The sequence below is a fragment of the Neolamprologus brichardi genome, chromosome 16 (assembly GCF_056152115.1).
Source record: "Neolamprologus brichardi isolate AB-2024 chromosome 16, ASM5615211v1, whole genome shotgun sequence".
Taxonomy (NCBI): domain Eukaryota; kingdom Metazoa; phylum Chordata; class Actinopteri; order Cichliformes; family Cichlidae; genus Neolamprologus; species Neolamprologus brichardi.
In genome coordinates this window covers 33142495-33160383 of record NC_142119.1, presented here as the reverse complement: position 1 = coordinate 33160383, position 17889 = coordinate 33142495, and the positions used below count along the sequence as shown (strand labels likewise).

The 17889-nt window shown below is 42.1% G+C and overlaps 1 protein-coding gene across 4 annotated transcripts in view; it reads right to left on the bottom strand.

The window, feature by feature from the left end:
• Window positions 1–17889, bottom strand: part of sema5ba (sema domain, seven thrombospondin repeats (type 1 and type 1-like), transmembrane domain (TM) and short cytoplasmic domain, (semaphorin) 5Ba) — a 222775-nt gene that overhangs the window by 22192 nt on the left and 182694 nt on the right. For all 4 annotated transcript variants that reach the window (XR_015716616.1, XM_087830194.1, XM_087830197.1 and 1 more), the window contains 6 exons: window positions 10640–10757; window positions 10086–10270; window positions 8048–8191; window positions 6496–6643; window positions 5284–5509; window positions 2499–2711 (listed from right to left, as the gene is read on the bottom strand). Coding sequence is in view for 3 of the 4 variants with exons in the window: in XM_087830194.1 (XP_087686320.1) it covers window positions 2499–2711; window positions 5284–5509; window positions 6496–6643; window positions 8048–8191; window positions 10086–10270; window positions 10640–10757 (1034 nt within the window). In the remaining variant the exon portion in view is untranslated. The remainder of the gene's footprint in view (window positions 1–2498; window positions 2712–5283; window positions 5510–6495; window positions 6644–8047; window positions 8192–10085; window positions 10271–10639; window positions 10758–17889) is intronic.

Below are 17889 nucleotides of genomic sequence, written 5' to 3'. Positions count from 1 at the left end.
GCTGCCGCCATTGTTGGAATTCAACTTTTGCGAGATGTCGCAAAAGTTTTGCGAGATCCCGAGTTTGTTTTGCGAGATGTCGCAAAAGTTTTGCGAGATCCCGAGTTTGTTTTGCGAGATGTCGCAAAAGTTTAGCGAGATCCCGAGTTAGTTTTGCGAGATCTCGCAAAAGTTTAGCGAGATCCCGAGTTTGTTTTGCGAGATGTCGCAAAAGTTTTGCGAGATCCCGAGTTTGTTTTGCGAGATGTCGCAAAAGTTTAGCGAGATCCCGAGTTAGTTTTGTGAGATGTCGCAAAAGTTTAGCAAGATCCCGAGTTAGTTTTGCAAGATGTCGCAAAAGTTTTGCGAGATCCCGAGTTTGTTTTGCGAGATGCCGCAAAAGTTTAGCGAGATGTCGCAAAAGTTTTGCGAGATCCCGAGTTTGTTTTGCGAGATGTCGCAAAAGTTTTGCGAGATCCCGAGTTTGTTTTGCGAGATGTTGCAAAAGTTTTGCGAGATCCCGAGTTAGTTTTGCAAGATGTCGCAAAAGTTTTGCGAGATCCCGAGTTTGTTTTGCGAGATGCCGCAAAAGTTTAGCGAGATGTCGCAAAAGTTTTGCGAGATCCCGAGTTTGTTTTGCGAGATGTCGCAAAAGTTTTGCGAGATCCCGAGTTAGTTTTGCAAGATGTCGCAAAAGTTTTGCGAGATCCCGAGTTTGTTTTGCGAGATGCCGCAAAAGTTTAGCGAGATGTCGCAAAAGTTTTGCGAGATCCCGAGTTTGTTTTGCGAGATGTCGCAAAAGTTTTGCGAGATCCCGAGTTTGTTTTGCGAGATGCCGCAAAAGTTTTGCGAGATCCCGAGTTTGTTTTGCGAGATGTTGCAAAAGTTTTGCGAGATCCCGAGTTAGTTTTGCGAGATGTCGCAAAAGTTTTGCGAGATCTTGCAAAAGTCAGTCTTAATTTTTTTTTCTCCCATGTCCCCTGCGGGGCTCCGTAAAAAACAGCCATCATCTAGATGAGCAAATTTTAGTTTTTGATATCCAACACGACGCTGTATAAATTCTTAATTATTATTTGTTGCATCATGATGCTGCTGTATTATGCCTGTGTGTTATCTATCTATATCTTTGTTTTTAACCTGAATCTAATATGATCACCTTAGAAGCCTCAACTACCTGCTGTTAAATCTTCTGTTATGAGAGAGAGAGCCAGTCAGAAGGAAGCTGACTTAAAGTGAATGAAAAGGGAGGGAGTGAACTGAATGACTGCACCGAAGCCCAAGTAAGATAAATAAAGACTATTCTGAACAGTTGCTCATGCAGAACTACTTTAGTAGACCAGCTGGAGAGGAGCACAATAGGCCTCCTGTAAAAGCTTCCAACACTGAAAATATATTTGATGATTATTTTAATCCTAGAAACGCGAAACGTTTATTGTTTTATGCAAAACGAACTTATAGCAGTCATATAAAACTCTTATCTGAATTAAGAATCGACTCACTGGCTGGAAACACACACACTTGTGTTTCCAATGCACACACTAACACCCTATTCATTTTAATCACCTCAGAGATCCATAATGCCTCCATCCTTCTCTCTAATTTCATCATCAATTACTATTTCGCACTCATTCTCTCTTTTGTCACTGGCCTTGTCCTTCTCACCTGTGTGTCTGCCAGGGACACGTGTGGTGAGACCGGCTGTAAACGTGACAGTAATGGCAAAAGGCTCGCTCGCCGGCTGCTTCCCAGTGCGACGTAACCAAGGCTGCCTGTCCCAGGCTTCCTTAGGTTACAAAGTTAACCGAGAAGGATTGTTTTTGACAACAACTGACATTCAAATACACAACAGGAATTTGATCAGCACTGCACCAACCAATAATAAATCATTAATTCATAAGGTACCACTCATGAATATTTAAGTCGACACCCTTAAAAAGCTGAGTTCAGAACTTTTTAAAGAGTGCTTATTGTGTGTGTGTGTGTGTGTGTGTGTGTGTGTGTTTAATAAGTGAGTCAATGCAGCAGAGGAGTTCTAGGTCAGCTGATTATGGTTTGATGAGTACTTTGAAATAGATAACTTCATTTGTCCAATAGTGCTTCCTGCACTGCTGAAGCTGCTGGTAACCATTAGCAAATGAAGCTAATGATCCACTCAGCAGTATTTTAGTACCCCCACTGACCTCCCTCCCTCGCTCGTTCTTTTTCCATCTTTTTCTCCGAGTGTGAAAGTGTGGATGTCTGTCGATTATCGACCCACGATATACTGAAGAGGTTAGCAACAGGACACCAACATCCTCAGTTCATCTTCAGTTTGTGATTACCTGCAATCAGGTTGTACTGGAACACCTGCTGGGATGCTACACGACATATTTGAGGATGTCTCATGTGTAATATATGAAGCAGCTAAAGTCCAAAACCTTTGAAAGGCCTATTGCTCAGGACCACTTTGAGAAAATTACGAGAAAGTCTTGCTGCTTGTAAGCAAAACGTAACAGGGTTTGTAGTGTATCTTCACTGACCTGGACATGCCTGGACATTACAGTCCTGATACTCCACAGGCGAGCCGCGGCAGGCCACGGGGGCACTCTTCCCCTCTGGGCCAGAGCAGGTTCGCCGACGGGTGCGATAACCTTTTGCGCAACTGTGTGAGCAGCTTGACCAGGTCTCCCATGATGACCAGCCTGTGCCCGATACTCTCACCACTGGAGTCTTGAGGAGTTCTTCGACAAGGGCTAAAGAGAGAAGAAAAATAGGGGTAAGAAAATGGAAATGAAGTTCCAGTTTAAAGAAATGTCTGCTGCGCTGTTAGATTGAGATCTTAAAGAATTTCACCAGACACACGGAGCATGAAAACTCTTTGACTGAAAGTCAAACATTGTGTACATGACTTTGCCAGGAGGCATATTTCTTTCTCTTCTCCTTTCAGACTCGGTCCGTGTCTCTCATGCATCCTGCGATTTCCTGCTGTCAGTGTTTCATCAGTTTGTCAGAGTCGATGTGGCCCCCCCAGGAGGCTGACACGGAGAGACAGGTAATCGATTTAGGGAAGGGGGCATTAAAAAGCCACCAGTGGGGAGCAGTGGACTGTGGCCCTGTGCAACTCTCTGTGTGACGGTGTGTATGTGGGAGCACAGGACTGTGACTCCGTCACTAACAGCATGTAGGGGAGCTAACAGGAGGGCTGTTTCAGCATGTCACAACTCTCCTGGGAGAAATCTTTGCATGCTGCTGCCTTCTCACTTGTTCACAGAGAAGTAGACCAATTTGTCTGAACTACAGTACTATGTGTGTACACATAAACAAAGATCCAAATATAGCCAGAAATTGCTATCCTACTGGAACTATTAAATATATAAACAACACTTAAATTTGGCTTTTGATTATCTGCACATTTTCTGTTGTCTCTTTTTAAATATCAGAGAGAGCTGAAAAAAGCAACATGCTTTCAGTGTTATAGGTTGAAAGATTATATAAAAACCTGTCAGGATGCTGTTAATCATGTGATTTGAGAGGGGACTAACCTGCACCTCCTTTGGACTCGTATTTTCATGCTTTAGAGGCTCTAACAAGAGTAACAGGCCGATCCCATTTCGTTTGAGATCAGATCTCATAAAATATTTAAAGTAGCATAAAGAGGAACAGAAGTCAGCATAGAAAGCTGGATGTCACGGTGCAATGGGTTAAGTAGAGCATTTTTACCTGGGAGAGCAGGTTTTAAATCCAAAAGTCAGCATTGACTTACTTTAGTGTGTATGCCTGAGCTTGTGTGAGGGCCTTAGCACAGATAAGAGAGAAGGCAGGAGCAGGATGTCTATTTTCATTGACGTTTTTACTGGTTAATCTATAGAGAACATTGATTTGTTCAGGCAGCTGAACCTAAAGGTGGAGATCAGAGCATTTGTTTTTATAGCGCTGCACCACTACAGAGCTTACAGTGCACGATATATGATTACAACACATGGACATCATTACACAGAAACAGATGATTCACAAATAAATAACAGAGTAATAACCGTGTTATGTTCAGTTAAGTTATATAAGCGAGTTGTCACGTAACAGCCCTTTGAAGGCATCCCAGCGGCAGCAAAGGAGGAGAGATTGTGGTATATAGAAAAGCGATGGATTTTGAGCCTACACTTGATAATGTGAGAGCCCACCTCCCAAACCTGCAAAGGCAGCCTATTTCAAAGGAGGAGAGCTCGGTGAGCAAAGGCTCTATCCTGTAGCAAGCAACATCAGCGAGCGTAATCGACAGATTGGAGTACACACTGGAACAAAGCACTAAAGGTAGATTTGTGTGCCATTCGTGGACAGATTGCTGAGTGGTGGTACTCAACAGAAGCCCAGGTTGTGAAGGGGTCAAATCCTCAGTGGGAATGTAGTGTTAAGTTTTGTGCAGAGAGCACAAAAAAAATCATTTACTTGACTGTTGTTACACGATTGGAGCTACTAGAAGAATATCTGCTGCAAAATGCATACAGTAAAACTGCATGTTGAATGTCCTGTAACCCATTATCTGATAAGAGCTCATAAATGTTGTATTTACATGGTCACTGTTTCACATTATTTTGGAAGACATAGCTGTTTCCATGTTTAATCTTTAAGAAAGTAAGAAACAGTTAAGCCCATTTCCCAGCCAAACATTATCATGAATATAAGATAGATGGCAAAGTACTATGGACATGTCAACAAACCACAGAATGGCAGCAATTCAATTCAATTCAATTCAATTCAATTTTATTTATATAGCGCCAAATCACAACAAAAGTCGCCTCAAGGCGCTTCATAGATACAGAGAAAAACCCAACAATCATATGACCCCCTATGAGCAGCACTTTGGCGACAGTGGGAAGGAAAAACTCCCTTTTAACAGGAAGAAACCTCCAGCAGAACCAGGCTCAGGGAGGGGCGGGGCCTTCTGCTGTGATTGGTTGGGGTGAGAGAAAGGCAAAGGCTTGCTTGGAAGCAGTTACATGACAATGATCCAGTATAAAAACGAATGCTATCAATTCAACAATTAATCAGTTTAAGATCTGATGGTGTTTTAACTACAAATAGTAAAAGCAAAAGCAGTTAATTTAAGCTATAAAAGTTATATGACAAACCACAAGCCCCGAGCTGGGAAAAGGGTTGCTCCTCAGTGCCAGCGCTGAAGGAAAACAGCAATAGTCACAATTGTGGAGCTACTTAGATATCATTGCCAGTATGTGAACTTTATTTGATGCTAGGTTTTCCTCTGAACCCAAGGTGACAGTACTGTAAAATGTGACAATAAAACTCTACAGACAACAATGGTTAACTTACTATCTGTCTCGCAGGCCACGGTGCCATCGTTAGGACAGAAGCGCGTCTCCACCTTCTTCCGTCCAATCTGCAGCTCGTGAGGATCAGACAGGTGGGCCCTGCACATGTAGCGCATCCTCTGCTCTTGACGAGCTCCACCCTGAGTGACATTGACGGGCATCCAGGGTGTCCAAGGTGTGTTCCTCTTCACCTCTGGACAAGCCTCCAGGTTACAGGCCTTGTACTCCTGAGAAAGAAAGCGGCAGAAGCTTTGAGTTTGGTGGGGTTTGTTTCTTCCATTGTTTCTGCCTGTACAGACTGAAGCTAAAAAAGGTTATAAAAACAAAAACAAAACACTGTGTGCATGGGTGCACTGAAAAACTGACACGGAAATGAAAATTGTTCCTCTTCTTTCTGTGAAAACTAAACTGCAGGTGCTTCCCAAAAAACTGTGGAGATGGAACAATTTCCTGTTATTTTTCACACAAAATAAGGACAATCGGGGATTTCTTTTGTGAATAAAAAGGGAAGACAAACTGGTTTTCTTCCCAGTTAGGAGGACTTGCCTTGCCCTACCTCTATAATAATGTTATTCCCCAGAAAGTTTTCATTAATGTATCATATTTAATAACTCATAAACCACTGTAAAAACAAAAAAGAATCATACATTTATATAGCAGATACATAGTGAAACAGCAGGAATGTGAACGGGTTCTTTTTCAATAGTAAAAGCTGTAAAACCTTTGAAAATACGTTAAAAGTTTGAAATCTGTGCACATTCCTAAAGCCGTCCAGCGGGCTTGACTGGAGTCTTTGCTGGATCGATTGTAGGCCCTGGGCCTTATGTTTGACACCCCTGATTTATTCCACTGCTCTCTTAAAAATATCAGATTGTGCAGCTGTATAACATTTAGTTTTTAAATTATTGGTTCCATTGTTGTTTTGTGTTATTCAATTCAATTCAATTCAATTTTATTTATATAGCGCCAAATCACAACAAAAGTCGCCTCAAGGCGCTTCATAGATACAGAGAAAACCCCAACAATCATATGACCCCCTATGAGCAGCACTTTGGCGACAGTGGGAAGGAAAAACTCCCTTTTAACAGGAAGAAACCTCCAGCAGAACCAGGCTCAGGGAGGGGCGGGGCCATCTGCTGTGATTGGTTGGGGTGAGAGAAGGAAGACATGTGTTATGTGAGCAGATGTTTATGTGAGTGCGTGCGTTTCCTACCAATGCACATCCTGGGCAGCTGTTGCCATTCTCGCAAGTGCGGACCCTGGAGTGGACGCCTCCACCGCACTCGGTGCTGCACTTTGTCCAGGAGCCCCACGGGGTCCAGAAGATAGGCTGGGGACAGGACACCCCTTCATTGCAGAACCTGTGAAGATGGCAGCGACAGCAGGATGAGGTGTGGAAGTGACTAAAATTCAAGTCAGAACTACAGACTTAGAGACTACACTTTGGCACTCAAAAGTCAATCTTGTCTAAAAACACAAAGCAAACAGAAAATTGAAATTCAGCATTTTTTTCACAACATTAATATTTATACTTTTAACCTATGAAGGAGCTTCTGTTGTGGTCATGATTTATATGATGAAAACAATTTGAAAACTCTAAACATTTAATGACCGTTAAATCACTGTGATTTTTACCATAGAAATTAGTTAACACAACAGAATACATCTCTCAGCTTCATGTATTTTGGAACTGGGTTTTCTCGAGACCTGGAATGTAAATGTTCCAGTCTCTAAGGCTATGTCCACACGTACCCGGGTATTTTTGAAAACGCAGATTTTTCTATGCGTTTGCACCTTTCGTCCACACGTAAACGGCGTTTTTGATCACTGAAAACGGAGATTTTTAAAAACTCCGGCCAGGGTGGATCTTTTTGAAAACTCAGTTTTTGCTTTTACGTGTGGACGAGAAAAACGGAGAAAACTCAGCGTCAAAGATGTGCGCCTTTTTTGACGTCACAGTGTGCGCCACGTTATTGTTTCGGTGAAATGAATTTCTACAATACTGTTACTGTTAATTGTTCTCTCTGCAGTGTTTAAATGCTTACATATACACACAGTTACTGTCCCTCCACACATACGACTCGGTTCTGCTTCTATGCCCCAGCTTTGTTTACTTTTTCCCACCGAGGCTTCTAGACTTCTGATTGGCCAACATTTCTGCACGGTTAGGAATATATCATCACCTGCTGCTTTGGCATGTTCCTAGCAGCGTTTTCCTTCATTTCTGCCTTTACATGTGGACGGGATTATTTTTTAAAATGGAAAATCTCCGTTTTCAAAAATACCCGTGTACGTGTGGACATAGCCTAAAGCACTTTGAGTCGACTTCTGTTGTTTAAATGTGCTATAGGCTATAATAACACATTGTGACATTTTTCCTGGTACATGTTTGAGGTATATTTTTTCATTTTGAAAAAATAAAAATTTAACACAATTCATTGGGCAAAAAATACTGACCTTCGAGGATAGAAACAAAGTATCGATCCTATTGTGCTAGAATCAATCCGATGCCAGCGATTGAGTCGATATTTTTGGATCAATCTGCCCACCTCTATTCATTGGCATACGTATAAAAGTCTGATAAGGCAAGTCAATGAAATACAACCAAATTCTAACTTCAACACCATGAGGAGAGCAAACGCCTGATCACAGCGAGGACTTAAGAGTCCACTGATGTACCCTGGCACCTGGCTGTGTGAAGCCTTGTAAATCACGAGTAATGAGGAGCATGAACTGTTGTCGCTGAGAAACAAAGAGAGAGGTACCTTTCATCCCTGCTAGGCCCGACACACACACGGCCACCATGGCGAGGTGAGGGGTTGTTACAAGAACGCTGGCGCAGCTCGAAGCCTGTACCGCAGGTTGTGCTACACTGTCCCCATGACGACCAGGGTGTCCAGCCTCCATTTCTATGAAAGAAAAATATTAGCAACAACAACTTCTCTATAATTATTTCCTGCTGCTTGTAGCATTATTCTTGTATATAACATTCTTAAATGCTATAATAATTTTAAAAAAAGCATTTTAGCTATAACTGCCTAATCAGTGCTCTTATTCTGACTTCCTGCAAACAAAAATACAAACACACAAAGACAGCTCATTCTGACTGGGAAACATTCATTCAATTTGCTTAAGTGCTTTGTTCCTGGGTCTCACTCGTCATGATTTAATTGGCACTTTCTGCAAAAGCACAATTCAATTGCGACACCAAGGATTAAATCTGGCGTGGCTATCCAGCGGGATGAAAGTTCCTGAGCTCTTTGTCTTGACTCTGTAACACTGATTAGCCAATTCCACTGAAGACAGCGGTAGTAAGAGATGTCACAAGGAGAATGTGGATGTCACCTACACTTTCTAAAAAGATTCATCACTTTCATGATCTTTCTTATGTTCTGTCGGAGTAGAAATTGCACCCCGAGGTGGCTGCTTCAAAAGTCACTCAGGACATTCCTGCTACAATAGCAGAGTTTAAGTAAAGGCATTAGAGTTCGTCTGATCGTTGGCCCAGCTCATTAGCAAAAGGAATAATTTCAACCTGGCAGTGTCCGTTGAACTCATCCAGCATACATTAACTCCCAGAGAGGAGCTCTATCTGACATAGAGCGACACTAGAAATGCAAAAATGAAATAAATTTTAGTAAAATACTGAAATAAAAGGGAAAAGGTGACAGCTAAGGAGTCCAGCTGAAGTAACAAATGTAATGAAGGAAACTTGCAGCAGAGAAATCCATCTGGAGCATCCTTAGATGCTACACAGAGCTTTGCAGAGCACCTTTTTCATGTTCCAGCTGTGTACTGTCTCCTTGGGGCAGTGTTAAAAATATGTGGCAGCAGTAATGTGGCTACTTATGATTGTTTTGTTGCCGGTCCTTTAGGGTAGCCCCTACCGTGGAGAAGACAGTGGTCTTAATAGACAAACACTTTTCTGAAGTGAACTGTTACAGTATGGTTAGCTTTCATGCTTCTTCCTCTTCACGGTGAGCTCCTGAGATCTTTCCTTTCCTCCTAAAGCCAGCTTATCAACCAATCAGCATTTCTATAACTATTTATAGTCTAATCAACATTAGGCAATGTGTTGTTAGGCCTCAGCATGTTGAGACCTGTTGGCAACCACCGGTCAACACCACCTTGTGATTAGTTTGGTCACTAGCTGGTTGCCGCAGTCACCAGCAGTTAACTTTGAAGACACGGCAGTAAAACGAACATTTGTGCCTCTTCTAGCGTGTAGCTAACAGTGGTAAGGAACAACTTTTACTTTGTTTTCTGTTTCTGGTTCATGTTGCACTTTTTTACCAAAGCTTGAAGAGTAAATTTGAGTATTTGCAGAAAAAGTGGTCTCATCCATGCAGACTACAGCGAACACGGCAATCAAAACAACTCCATGAAGGTTTTTGTGCAGCACCTGCTTTCTGATTGATTGGATCTAGTTATAAGCACCAGCTTGCAGAAGCCACTTACCAATCGGTAGAAATAAACATTTATTGAATCCAGGTTGCCAGGGGATCACCAACTGGTCTGAGTGTACCTTAGTAGCCTCTGTATTGGTTGAATTTGCCTCTCTTTACACTTACAGCCAATTGAGAATCACAGTTCACCAAATAGACTAGCCTTTCATCCACCTGGAGAAATCCACGCAGTGGGACAGGAAGAACCCACACTGCATTACTGTGCTGGCCTTAACCCCTTGTAAAATACTGCAATCTTGATTAAATATGCTACAAAAGTAAAAGTATAAAATTAAAAGCAACAAAAAACTAGTGTGAAAAATAGAAAATCACTCTTTTCAGATGTTTTCTTTTCTACCTTGAACAGTTTGACACCTCGATGGTGGGGCCCTCGCAGTTTTTGCCTCCACACCGAGGGGCAGGACTGTCACAAGATCTGGAGTGACACAAACAGGAGCTCACACCGTCAACAACGTCATCGTTGTTGCAGGGTTGCCACGGTGCCCAGGGCCCGAAGCCGCCGTCGATGGTCTGGTTCCGCAGCTGGAAAACACACATCGGTCATAAGTCACAGGAAGCAGACAGACCCTCCTTACCAAAATAAAGGGGTAAATGGAAATAAAAGCACTACAATTCACTTCCTTCTGCCAACTTAAACTTAAATCCCTTTGATTTCAGTAGTTTAAGCTTAGTCAAATTCACCTTCTTTACTTCCTCTGCTTTATCCTATAACCTGCACTTGAGCCAGCTCTTTTAGCGGACACACGAATGGTATCATCCACTATTGAATGTGAAAAAAAAAGATGACATTAACAAAGCGCCTGCAGTACGTCTTACACCCCCGCTGTGAGAAGAAGTCAGGCCGCCTTGGCCTTTTCTTACAGGAAAACGAGGCCGTGATGTCACTCTTACCGGACAAACGGTGATGTTCTGCTTCCACTGGCTCATGTTGGAACTGTCCTCCAACGTGGTGCATCTGCGCTGCCTAAAGTCCCAGCCGCAGTAAGGGTCCCTCGCCTCCAAGCACAGTCTGCGCGGAGAGGAAGAAGGAGTTTTCAGCACAGTGAATAACTGTATGGATCAAGGTTATTATCGTTAACGAAAACTAACGAAATAAGAAGTGAAAAAACATTTTCGTTAACGGAAATAAAAATAAAAACAAAAAAAGAAAACTAACTAAAACTGTAATGAGTGTTCACAAAACTAACTAAAATTAACTGAATTTACAGCAAAAATGTGTTTAGTTTTCATTGATGTGTGCGTGTCATACAAGAGTCAAGGGTGAAAATGAAGTTTAGTTTCCAGATTTTTTTCTTGCTGTGTCTCATTATGCCAGCAGGTGGCAGTACGTTAGTCGAGTCGTCTGTGTTGCTGCTCCGTCCAGTGTTGCCAACTCCTCAGTAAGAAAAATCGCTATTGGCTGTCCTAAAAGTCGCTAGAAGTCACTAAATGACGTCATCGCCTAATTTGCATAATTGGTCATGCTAATATAATTGTAACCTACTTTGTTGGAGAGAGAAAAAACATCGTGGAAGAGACATAAAGTGAGTAAAAAACGTCCTAAATGCATTTAGAATTTATTTAGAACTACGAATTAAATTTCTTTTAGCAATTATTGTTTTTTGTAATGTCACAATTCCAACCCTGCTCCTTTATCCGGGCTTGGACCGGCAAAAGTGACCTGAAATAGGCACTCTGGTGGAGTTACTTTGTGTGTGTGTGTGTGTGTGTGTGTGTTTTAAACCTGATCCACAAAACAGCGTAACACTAAAAGAAGAACTGACTGCGTTACAGTCAGTGCGGGAGCAGCGGCTTCGCTCATGCGCGATTCATTTGCAGTTTGGACGCACAGGTGTGAACGTCTCCTGCCCTGATAGCAGCTGGGGGAGGACTATCCTCCACCCGTGAGCGCTTTGGCACGGGCGAGGTGCCCACGGCAGCACCGCTGCTTGTTGAGAGTAAGAGCGATACACGCTTTCACGTCAAAAAGACGTCATAAATAAGTCTCCAATAACACCAGAAAAAGTCGCCAGATTTGTCGCTAGTCGCTTTTTAGAAAAAAAGTCGCTAAGGGGGTCTGAAAACTCGCTAAATATAGCGACAAAGTCGCTAAGTTGGCAACACTGGCTCCGTCCACGCGCAGAATCATGTCAGGAAAAGTCGGGAGCCAGAGTCCAATTTGGGATTACTTTGAATATGACTGTGTTTTGGATAAAGCAAGTGTCTTGTAGTGGAAAGAGACAAATTATGAGGGACATTTCTAAAGGGAAAAAATCCCACAAACCTTAAAGTGCACTTGAAAAGCTCACACAAGAAGGCTAACCTAGCTTAGCTTGAGAAGGTAAGGGAGCACACTCAACCCTCATCCCCAGAAACAGAAGCTAACCCCAGGCAAGGCAGCGTGATGCATCCTGAGACAACAGGACGGGGATATCTACACAACTGTGTGAGTCAATTACCTTCAAAAAGTTTATCAATTCACTTGAACCAAAATTACGAACACCCGGTGCTGCGAGAGTTAATAGTCTCATTGGGGCCAAGATATACATTTTATAGTTGCCTGGTATCAATGGTTGTTCATCTGCCTTTATTTATTTATTTAAAGAACCCATAGGTGGGAATGTGAGTTGTCTGTCTCTGCATGTTAGCCCTGCGACAGACAGGCGACCTGTCCAGGGTGCAGTATGGTAGCTGGAATAGCAACATACCCAAGGATGAGCAGAATGACTGATATGATGAAACTGGGATTTTGTTACACTTAATTATTGCAAACACAACTAAAACTATAACTGAAACTAATCAAAACTAAACTGAAACTAAGGATTTTCAAAAAAATAAAAACTAAACTAGCAAACAATTGGTAAAAACTGATTAAAACTGATATAAAATTGAAAATCTGAAGTCAAAACTAAATAAAAATAAAAACGAATGAAAATTGCAAAACTATTAAAACCCTGGTATGGATAAATGGCCTGTATTTGTATAGCGCTTTTCTAGTCCCTAAGGACCCCAAAGCGCTTTACACAACCAGTCATCCACCCATTCACACACACATTCACACACTGGTGATGGCAGCTACATTGTAGCCACTGGGGCGCACTGACAGAGGCGAGGCTGGCGCCACCGGGCCCTCTGACCACCACCAGTAGGCAACGGGTGAAGTGTCTTGCCCAAGGACACAACGACCGAGACTGTCCAAGCCGGGGCTCGAACCGGCAACCTTCCGATTACAAGGAATTAAAATCCATTTTACACATGTAATCCCTGATTAAATAGAATATTGCATTTTTTATGCACTGAGTGCAGAAGTTTTCTTGTCTTTAATAAAATGTATGGAGAGGTCAAATAAACAAACCACTAAAAACCACCAGAAACAAAAAAAAAGTCCTCTGTTAAACTGCAGGAAGTAGCACACGTGCATTTTAAGGAAAGACTGCGTCGATCAGAGTTTTTGATGCGCTGTCCCTCCGCTCAAATACCAACATGGAACATCACCCAAACAGTGATTAAATATTTGTAAGCTCCCGCAGTAAAACAGAGGCTTAATGACAGCTAATTAAATCTAAAGCTGTTAATGACGAGGCTTAGCTACCAGAGCTGATCTGGATGCCTCAGGAAGACAGAATAAAGGAATCAACTGAGTAACTCCTCTCTCTCAAAGGCGCCCCTTCACTTTCAGCATCCCTCCCTATCCCCCTTCTGCTACGGTCCTTCCCTCTAATCGTACTCCTTCTCTTTTGCGATTTTCCTTAATTGCAGCGCTGGAGATTCTCTCGCTCCTGTCTTTCAATTCTGCTGAAAGGAAAGATTCTTGTTGCTTTCCCCCCCCGTTTTCCTGGCACAGGCACGCATGGTTTATTTGAAGAGCCCTGTAGTGTTTTAGCTGAGAGGTTGAGGAATGTCCAAGTGTTGATACAGCTCTCTGAACGGGCCCTGAGCTCAGCGATGAACTCGAGGTCGGTTTGGTTCCATAAAGACATTACTGCTTCGTCAGCAAATCAGAGGTGACCCCGGCAGACAAACAAAACGAGCGAGCGCGGAGTGGCGGCAGCGTTCCTCTGGTGATCTGTGGCACAGCTAGCCCGGGAAAGGACGACCTTTACTTTGCGACCACCGACTGGTAACCTTTGTGTGTGTCGTTTTAATTAAGCGGCTCTATTACACTGGATGCAATCTCCGATACCGACGAAACGATAATCGTAATGAGGTCGGCAACAAAGTCACAGTTCACTGAACTTAATAGATCATTTGAAAGGGGCGGAGGGAGGAGCTGGGTGCCATTTTGGCTCAAGGGTGACCACGCCGTGTCTGGAGTGACTTTGACGGGTGGCTTTGCGTCGTCACCACGGCTGAAGAATTATCATTTGGTTTTCTGATTAGCAAACTTCCCTCCAGCACTCACGCCGCTGCAGAGATCAGCTGAGCGGAACAATTAATAAGTGTGCATTTCATGGAGAATAAACGTTGGACGGAACGGGAGCGGCGGTAGCGATTTAAAGCCTAATTACCTGTGGGTAATATGTGCCGGGAGGCAGGCTGGGAGGATTCTGACCTCAGGGAAAGACATTTGGTGGTGGATTCACCCGGTTTGCATTGATTTAGGGACATGAATGAATGCAACTCATAGTATGAGCTATTTTGAAGACTGGAAAAACTGGAAAGCTGATCCTGACAAATTGGCTGACAAACTGAAGTGCAGGTGTGAGAGGGTTAATACATCTTTTGAATTTATCACTCCATCACAAACGTGAATTACACCGCTCTGCAAGGGCGTAGATTTGGCATGGACGGAAGGGACGTGTCTCCACCAATATCCAGCGATTATTGAATTGTCCCCACCAATAATTTGATCTCTTCGAGGAAAGAAAAACAAAACCGATAGAAATAAAAAAAAGTGATCTGTCAACGTCATTCACCCAGCGGTGCAGAAAGAGTTAAATTACGTTCTCTACTGGGGTCCTATATCATGTGACAAATATGGCCAATGTGATTGGCTGTGCCTTTCAGGGAGCTCTGTTTAGTTTTAGCAGCGGCAAACCTGCGCTGCGAGGAGGAGAGGATGGCAGCAAAAAGAACCTGGATATAAGAAAGTATTTTTCAAAGAAACCTGTAAGTGACTTAAAGTCAAGTTCACTCATAAAATCTGTCCATCATAATATTGTTACAGGCTATGCAAGGCAATACATGCCAACCCTCCCGTTTTTTCTCGGACAATCCCGAATTTCAGTGCCCCTCTTATTACTCTTTCTGGGTTGCAAAATAAACTTTTAAAAAAATTTCAGGCGAGAATGTAGCTGTGCAAACTTCAAATATCTGAACCGGGGAGAACGGCAAACTCACACATCGTTTTAGGCTTTGGCCCACATCAGTCTAAAATTGTATGTAACCATGGATAACGTGTTGCCATGTCCACCAGGAGAGGCTGGACAGTATAGATGTAAAACAAATATGCCAGCAGTTTATCTCAGTTAATGAGAGGAGAAGGCATGTGTTTGGCTGCTTCACATAGTGGACATTGAGTTGTTGTGTGGGACACCAGAAGTCCATGTCTGTTGCTGTAACAGTAGTTCATGTTTAGAGTAAAAAATCCCAGCTCGCTGATTTGATCGGGGCAATAGTGCCTAAAATTTTGCATAATGTTGCTGAGAGATCTTTTACTTTGTGGTCATCTTAGACGAGTAGTTTTATGGACAAAACCCAGCAGGTCATTCAGAGATGTTGGTGTCCTATAACTGAAGTAATGTTGTTAAGTCCTTAAAGTCATATTCTTTTATTGTCATGACTGAATTTGAAGCTATTTTTATTTTTGTATGATACCTGATTTATATGGAATATTGTTGAAGTAAACTAAAGTATAAAATACTTAGTCAGTCATTTGTTTAATAGTAATTTAACATTATATAATTCACATATAAAACTATGAATTGTAATTTTAAATGGTTTAAAAGCATGTAGAATAGCATATGTAGGCAAGTATATTTCTCCCTTTTTTTTTTTTATCAAGAAGCAAAGACGAAAAAGGAAAAAGAAAAAGAAACAGGGCAGGGTTCGGTGGTTGAATCATCCGTCCCCACCAATGCCAAAACCAAATCTACGCCCTTGCCGCTCTGGGTAAGAAGGTGCAGCTTTCCCCTGTTTTGAGTTTCGTCAATGTAGATGCAAGACAGGCAAACTTTTATAAACCTTTATTAATATTTTAGACAACAGCATAATTCCAATTTTGAGGCAACAGGTTGGGGAATGTTCCAACCAACAGCACCGTGTCTACAAAGACACGACCTCAACCTTATAATGTATTTATAGTACAATAAAAAAGAAAGACAAAATCAGAGGTTGACCTCATGGGGCAGATTTACTAAAGAGGGCTGCAATAAGAGCTGTATGGGTGTCTATCAATAACAGGATTGCAAACAAACAGATGTGAGGGTTCAATGAGACTTCCAGTTTGCTTTTTGTGACAAACATAAAATAAGAGAACTTTCTATGATGTGTTTATTCAGTTCAATATAATTTTATATAGCACAAATTCACAACAGCTGCTTCAAGGCAGAAGCAGAGGTTATGTCAGGAATGTAAATGTGTGTAAAACACTTTACTGCTCACAGAGAAGATCTGTAGGCATTATACTGCCCTGGGTCTTGGTCCTTGGTGTTTCTCTGTGCGTGTTTTTTGCATTTCTTTTTGGTTTTAAGGATCACTCGTATTTAAGTTTAGGGTTTTTCGTAATATTAGCGAGGTTGCTATTTTCTTTTATGTCATTTATTACATCTTCTCAAGCTGTTTCTTTTTAGCACCTTTGACATTTACAGCGTTTTGTTTCCCGACGTTTTTGTGAGATGTTGCTGCCATCAAATTCTAAATGAGGTAATCTTTTTCATGAAACGCTATGTCTCAGATGTTCTACTGAGAATAAAATCGGAATCTATGAGATTTGCAAATCATTGCATCCCATTTTTATTTGCAGTTTGTACAGCATCTCTGCTGTTTTTGGTTTTAGGCTTGTACCTGTGAAAATCCTCCATCCAAACTAGTGGAGGACGAACATTAGAAATCGCAGTAAGGAGGGATGCGAATAACTGCTGTTCACTGGTAAATAGGTATGACAGCTAAAGTGGTATGTTGCTCAACAAAGTCTGACTCTTTAACAAAGTGGGTTTAAAAGATGTTTTTATTAAAAAAGCTGACTGCTTTTTATTTGTCGTATATTAATAGGCAGTGTTGGGAAGGTTACTTTTAAAATGTATTCCATTACAGATTACAGAATACATGCCCCAAATGTATTCTGTAACGTATTCCGTTACGTTACTCAATGAGAGTAACGTATTCTGAATACTTTGGATTACTTAATATATTATCATGCTGTTTACAACTACATGAATGTACTATTGCTGTGATTTATTACTGTTACTGAAGGTCCGCGGCTCCGAACCGTAGTAAAGGGACCTCTGGCTGATATGGTGGGTTCTGTGTCGGCTCGTAGCCGAAAACTAGCTTTACTTTGTTGTCTGGGTCAAGTTGGCTTGCAAGAGACAGAGAGAGGCGTTGAAAGGCTGCTCCAACAGAACTTATTGTTTTTGGAGGAAAACACGAACACGGTGTACAGTCGAGTCTTAATAGCTTACTTACAACTGGGCTCGTCAGGCACTCTTCTTGGCTGCAGTGGTTATTATTATATTTACATGCTTCCAGCTCCCGTTTCTGCTCGATGACAGCTCGTACTTTTCCTTTTTCTCCCTCCCTCGCTCACAGACACATAACGTGTATGGCAGTCCATTCTCCCTGCAGCACGGACTACACTGCCCATGATGCTACATTCTTTAGAGCTATACCTGTAGCATTCTGCCTATTAGCTTAGCACAACAACATCAGGCGCTCTCTCACCCAGGAAACACGCAGAGAGAGAGCGTCACCCTGTAACCATGGCAACCGTAATGCTGCCACCTGGAACAACAGAACGTAGCTGTCAAACACAACCCAAACAGTCCTGACCCGCCACAATATGAAACAGGGAAGTACCGCCGTGTAATCCATTTATTTCAACAAAGTAACTGTATTCTAAATACCACCTTTTTAAACGGTAACTGTAACAGAATACAGTTACTCATATTTTGTATTTTAAATACGTAACGGCGGTACATGTATTCCGTTACTCCCCAACACTG